The 6,376-nt window shown below is 40.7% G+C and overlaps 1 protein-coding gene across 1 annotated transcript; it reads left to right on the top strand.

Moving 5' to 3' along the window:
- Positions 1 to 5,560: 5,560 nt before the first annotated feature.
- On the top strand, positions 5,561 to 5,739 carry GLRX5 (glutaredoxin 5; the record flags this gene model as incomplete). The annotated part of the gene is made up of 1 exon (XM_010293939.1): positions 5,561 to 5,739. A coding segment is annotated over one exon (179 nt), but the record flags the coding sequence as incomplete, so codon positions are not given.
- Positions 5,740 to 6,376: the final 637 nt, after the last annotated feature.

Here is a 6,376-nt window from a genome sequence, read left to right as displayed (position 1 = left end):
CGGGGGTCACCTTTGGGCGCCGCCAGTCCCGACGCCGGCGCTTGCAGATAGCCCGAGCCGCTCCCGGGCTTCCCGTTGTGAAACGCCGCTGTCGCAGGGCAGAGCCAGAACCCCGAAGTACCGGTCTCCCTACCGGGAAGGCCCCGGGGTGTGCAGCCCTGCCGGGAGGCCGGGCTTCTCCTAACGGCCCTGACCTTCCTGCCGGGCACCGTGGGGCAGCCCCGCTCGCTCCTCAGCGATGTAACTTGCCTTGCTCGCTTTTGCTTGCTTTCTCGGTTTTTGTTTTTTTTTTTTGGTTTTTTTTTTTGGTTTGTTTCTTTCGTTCTGTTCTTGTTTTGCTTTGTAAGCAGGCCTGCGTCCCCCCGCCAGGGGTCTGGGGAATTTGAAGCGTGTCACAGAAATGCGCTATTGAGGCTGCTTTGCCTGGACGGCCCCGTGGGTTTCTGTAACCTTACTGTGTCCAAGGGCGTCTTGGTTATCTGCAGAATGCAGTTATGCTATCGGGGTAACTCTTGGAGATCAGGCTTTTCGCACCATGCTGCCTTGCCCGGTTAATAGATAGAAAGCTCCATTAAAAGACCCCTAAAATACCTCATTATCTAGTCAGATTTTTTTTGTTCCCTGTCAAGCGTATGATGAAACTTCATGAATGGCTTGGAGTTATGCCACTGTATTCCCTGCTGGCATTGCCTGCCAGGGTTCTTTTGATAAAGTACAAAATTATGCTAATCATTTGCACAAAAAATATTTAGTAATAGTTTCACCATTACTGCTCGAGTTGTATGAGATATTCTATATAAGGTTTTTTGCTAACTGTAGAAAGCTAATACTCTGTTCTCATAGTGCTTTTCTTTGTTTTTCTCCTCTCTTCAGTGTGCATAGCTGGCTTAAGGTTTTATGTGGTTATTTGAGAAAGTTTTAAAATGGAAGATGGAAGTATGTAGTAATTAGTCTTGCAGGTCCATGGCATTAACTGTTCTTGTCCAGAATACACTAAAATATGCTTTAAATTGGCATGATGGCACGTATCAAGTGATGTCCTTCTCCTGTCTTTTTAGTATCATCTGACTAACTCAGTTTTTCATTAGCTTTTAGCTGAAAGGCTGTTTTCTCCAATCCTTGCTTGCTTCAGTTCACAGGTATAATAGTTGGTACAGTATAAAAACCTAAATACTGGAATTCGGGTGTGATGACAGTTTTTGTTAATGTTGGTTTAGTTCAAGTAAATCTTCTACTGCCTTTGGCAGGTGACCAAATCATGGTAGTTTTCTAAACTTTATTTACATACCTTAATTTATTAGGCTTACGGTTTACTAGAACAAACTCATAAACTAAAAAGGAGGAAACAAAACTTTGAAATCAAACTATCAGCATTTCACTTTTGTTTGAGAGCGCTTTTGTGAGCTCTTGAAACGGACAATGCGTTTGTCAGTTATAATCTCCGGGGTCTTGACCATGTGAATATACGGTGTTTTCTGCCTATGTGACAGGACCATCTCCCTTTTGAACGCAACAAATGTTTCCTCCACTTGAACTCTGGCTTGTGCTAGGTGATCCGAGACGTTATTGCCCTCCTGGCTACCTAAGCTTTAAATTGAAATTAGTGGTTTGATCCGTACTGTTTGGCTAAGCCACGCTGAATGCAGTAACAGAGCGTACATTTGCACAATATCCTGCTGGTTCTCAGGTCCTTAGAGAAGTTGTTCTGTTCCCTTCCATGCACCAACTTTGGCACTTGTCCGACTGTGCGGAGAGCCAGCTCGATTTATTAACTGGATCACTGGGCGTGCAAGTTGAACTAGCTCGTTGTACTGTGAGGTGAGTGCCAGAGCCAGGACCAGGGATGGAGCCCTGAAGTGAAGAGTTGGGGAATGACAATGCCACTTTCAAGGCCAGCAGGCTGTCATATTGCTTCAACTGTATTACCTACTGCACCCTAAAATGCCAGTATGTGCCTGCTTCTGTGGTTGGCAACCTCTGACAGAGGAGAGGGCAGGGCTGCTGGAAGCTGTAGCTCTGTAAGTTGCCATGTGTGATTCAGCAGTGGCTGCCTGAAGGCCCTCTTAGTCTCCTCCTGGAGCTGGCCTCAGGTGCTAAGAAGTTAATATGCAACACGTGACACTTTCCTAAACCCGCTCTGTGAACATAATCTGCACTGCATGCATGTCGGGTTAGCGAGGGAGTGCTGAACCTTGAGCTGTGAAGATACCTAATACATCCGTTTGACTAAAGATTGATCTGCAAGGAGATTGTGAGCTGGTCACCAGCTTTATATTCAACTGAGCGTAACTTAAGTGTTTGCATATATGTAAGCTTACACCATTTGTAGTAAGAGCTGGCTCTTTGCAGAGATGGTGGTTCAGGCGTTTTTGAACTGCTGGTTGGTTTCTTTCCTGTATCCATTGAAACACTTTATTTTCAGGTTGTTGTAGTTCAACTGCTTGAAACTTGCCTTGTGCTAAAATATGGCAAGTTGTAAAACCAAAACAACTCCCCTATTTGTCTCTTCCCCTAAAAGCACAGGCGGATCTGTGAAACTAATTAGCTATTGGTACTTCATGTGATTTGTCTGGACTTGAGTATATGCTTCCCTGACAGAGATCCTTTGTTATTAAAGCCTGTTTCAGAGATATCAGCACTCTCTTGGACTGCGGTTCCATGGCTGTTCAAGTTTCTCTAATTTGGCTGTGCCACAAGGGATCCTGCTCTCAGCTGATGGACAGCATTAGACTGGTTCACATCACTAAGGTGTCAGAGAAGCTAGGGATTACATACTTGAAAAGTGGTGGTTTAAACTGTTTTGAACGGTTGTGGTAGTTCACCTTCAGATTATTTGAATTGTTGCTTTACATTACCTAAGTATGGGATGTTGCCAAGAGGGTAGTCTTGGTCCTTCCTCCCACCCTTGGACTAGCTTTCCCTCAATCAAGCTTGCACCAGTACTAATGATCTCCATGAAAATGTGTCGCTTTTCTGGAGAAAGCGTGATGGGAGTGAGAGTGGCTCTTGCATCAGTTCTTTGATGTGGTCCATTGTTCATTGGTGCTAATGCTAGCAAGAGAGAGGTTGAGAATTGGTAAACTGGAGTTGGGGAAATGGTGTGGGAGTATGCTAGGTACGCCTTTCAGTAGTGCTTTGCACTGATTCTGGTTTTGCAGTCACCTTAAAGTCTGCAAGCTCAGCTGTCAAACTTTAAACCTGATCTGTGGAGTGTGATTTTGCAAAGCAAACTGCTTCAAAACAGAAGCTGCAGCTTCTGAAGCTCAGTGGGAAGAGGTAACCTGCAGGGAGGGGGAAGGAAATCCCTTGGGGTGTCTGTACTGCCGAAGGATTCATCACAAAAGCGAATCCCCAGCGCAGCAAGCGTGGACCAGACTAGCTTGCTTTAACACTACTGAAATAGTGCCAGTAACTGCTCTACTAAGATAGGCGTAGGTTGGCTGCTTCAGGAGGTGTTCAGTTTGTAATCTGGTTGAGCCTCATGCATGCAGGCCTTTAAAGCAGCTTGTCCAACACGTGAAATGCAGCATACAGAGCAACTAAGCTTGATTGTATTCGTACTTTTATCTGAAGTTGGATAGATCCTTGAAAGTACTGTCAGAGCTTGTATGGTTGTGCAGTTGGGTCCTTGAAAATATTTCTGTGGGACAAAAATTGGTGTATTACTGTGGAATGCTTACTGGCAGTAGGTTTATTACGCAGAGCCCTTGGTTCTCAGTTCATGGCTAGCATTACAATATCTTAACAAAAACAAACCCTGTATGTGTCTGCAGTGACTCCTTTCAGTAGGGTTATCCTTAAGTGTGCCTTAGCCTTGGGACTCAGTTTTTCATTGCGACTGTTGTGGGTTAAAAGATTTTTAGGATGGACCACCTATGAGTGCTTAAAGGCCAAGAAGTGTCTAATAAAAGTACTGCTAAACAGAAGGCCACATCAAAACTACTAATTTCTGCAAACTGTATCTAAACAATTGGGAGGTTTTAATGAAATGGTAAGGAAGAAGTTACAGGTGGTCATGCTGGAGATTAGGTTACATGGTTATGGGTTCCCTTTGGCCTTGATTTATATGCTAAACTTGCTATTTTGGACTTTTGAAGCATTGGTTGTCCATGTACAAAATCAAAATAATACCTCCTAGCTGATGTTTTACTTCATGGTTAGGAAAACTGCTACAACAAATTTTTTTTCTAGATTACTATTATTTTAGTGCATTTTTTGAAACACACTGGTATTTGACTAAGGGGAGTTATTGGCTTTTTTTCGTCTTTTATGCATTAAAATCACAATCTCACTGCATATTTATGCACTTACATATATTTATTAAAAAGAAAGTGTTTTAAGTTCCTATAAAGTAAGCATAATTTGCTTATATGTGGTTTTTTTTACCCCAAGTATTTTGGGTTTCATCTTTACAGTCTTTAGAAGTTAAAATGTTTTCTAAGGGGAAAGCGAATTCCCTTGTGTTTTCTGCTATACAGGCCTAATACTTGCTGTTAGTACTTTGACAGCCTATGCTAAAGCTCACGCATGCTTGTTTAGAGTGTTGACTTCCAAGGTGAATGGGCCCTGATGATCTGAAGAGGCACCTCTGTTGTCTATAAGCTTAAATTTGCTGTATGGACTTTCATGCCTTTGGTAGAAAAATTCCAGGCATTGCATACTGAAAACGTATTGAAATGTTTAATTCAAAGCTTGGGATCTAAGCAAGTGCTGGTGGACTTGGTATAAGAGCATGCAGATGTAGACTATTTCCTCTGCTACAGAAATAATGGCTTTGTGTGAAGGGTCATTTAAAAAGTGGCAAATTAGATATAATGATTCTTCTGTATAATTTTTTTGTGTGATGTCTTAAATTGAATCCCAACTTGCACTTAATATCAGCTGATCAGTTAATATTTTTGGTCTTACATTTGTCTTCTATGAAGTATAATTTTAAACTTTAATTCTGTACTTTATAATTGTGACTCGAGCTGTGTGTTGTTTAATGAGTACTTTTTTGAAGAGACTTCAGCCTTTGTGCCCCTCCCATGGGCTGTAAGGTCTGGCAAGGGAAGATAAAGTAATTTGAAATTCATAAGGCTTCTAGAGGGGTGAATGTATCTTGCAATTGAAATTGCAGTAGTAAGTATAACTATGAATTCAGTCAGAACATAAAATATTTTAAAGTCTCTTTGGGAAATATAAAGGATAACTGAATGTAAACAGTCCTCAATGTTATTCAATACTTCTCATTTCTTTAATTGATTGAAAAATCATATTTGCTTGTTTCCTGGGAGGGAAAAGAGGCGCTATGTTTTCCCAGCTCCTGTTTGAAGTCAGTATAAGAGCTGACTCCATATCTTTAAACCCACATCTTTGAGTTGGAGTGAGAACCAAACCTAACTTTAACGTAGTTTTTCTGATAGTGCTCCTGTTATATAGATAATTTTTTTCCTCAATGGGAAAGAAAATAAAATACCAGTAGTACTGTCGGGTGGAAGCAATGTATTCTGTTTAAAATACCATTCTATTTGGAGAGGGGGGCAAAACGTTTAATACTTTTTTTTTTTTTCTTATGCAGGAATAAAAAACTACTCTAACTGGCCCACCATCCCACAAGTATACCTCAATGGTGAATTCGTTGGTGGCTGTGATATACTCCTTCAGATGCATCAAAATGGAGATCTTGTAGAAGAGCTGAAGAAGCTAGGAATCCGTTCAGCACTTCTGGATGCAGAAAAAGACCAAGACAAAAAGTAAAATGAGCAGAAAAAGATGCTGTGACAGGAGTAAAGCAAATCTTCAACAAGAACTTGTTACCAGTAAAGCCTTACGTCCTTACGTACTTTAGCTCAAAGAAGGCATCTTTTTGAACTGACACAAAGATTTATCCTGTGAATGTCTGTTAACTCATGGTAAATGTAGTGATCTTGATATTTTGATTTATGGATATTGTGAAAATTTGAGTATAACAACAGCACTGTAAAGCATAAATTTGTGGAAATAGTGTTTAAAAAAAAAAGTTCACTTCAAAAAGCATTCACTACTTGATTGAGGCGGGAGTAAACCAAAATAATAATATTTTTATGGATTTTGAGTGTGTGTTTCTCTGTTCTTTGATACACAAACCTGTGCAAACAGTGTTTGCATTCTCTTGCTCCTCTTGAAAAAGTGTTAAGTAATAGTGCATCAGTTTTGCTATGTAACTCCTGGTGATAAGACTTCCTGAGATCCTGTAAAACTTGTGTAATCACATATGCTATAGGAGAAAAATAGTCTTCAAACAACTTAGAAGAAAAAAGATTATATGAGAGTGCATGAAATATACTTTTATTCCAAAGGGTAAAAATAAACAGACTTGTACAAATACATGTATAATGGTCATTATTACTTTATA

The sequence above is a fragment of the Phaethon lepturus genome, unplaced genomic scaffold (genome assembly GCF_000687285.1).
Source record: "Phaethon lepturus isolate BGI_N335 unplaced genomic scaffold, ASM68728v1 scaffold11379, whole genome shotgun sequence".
NCBI classification, from domain to species: domain Eukaryota; kingdom Metazoa; phylum Chordata; class Aves; order Phaethontiformes; family Phaethontidae; genus Phaethon; species Phaethon lepturus.
Note: the sequence above shows the minus strand (reverse complement) of the source record. Positions and strands in the feature narration are given on the sequence as shown.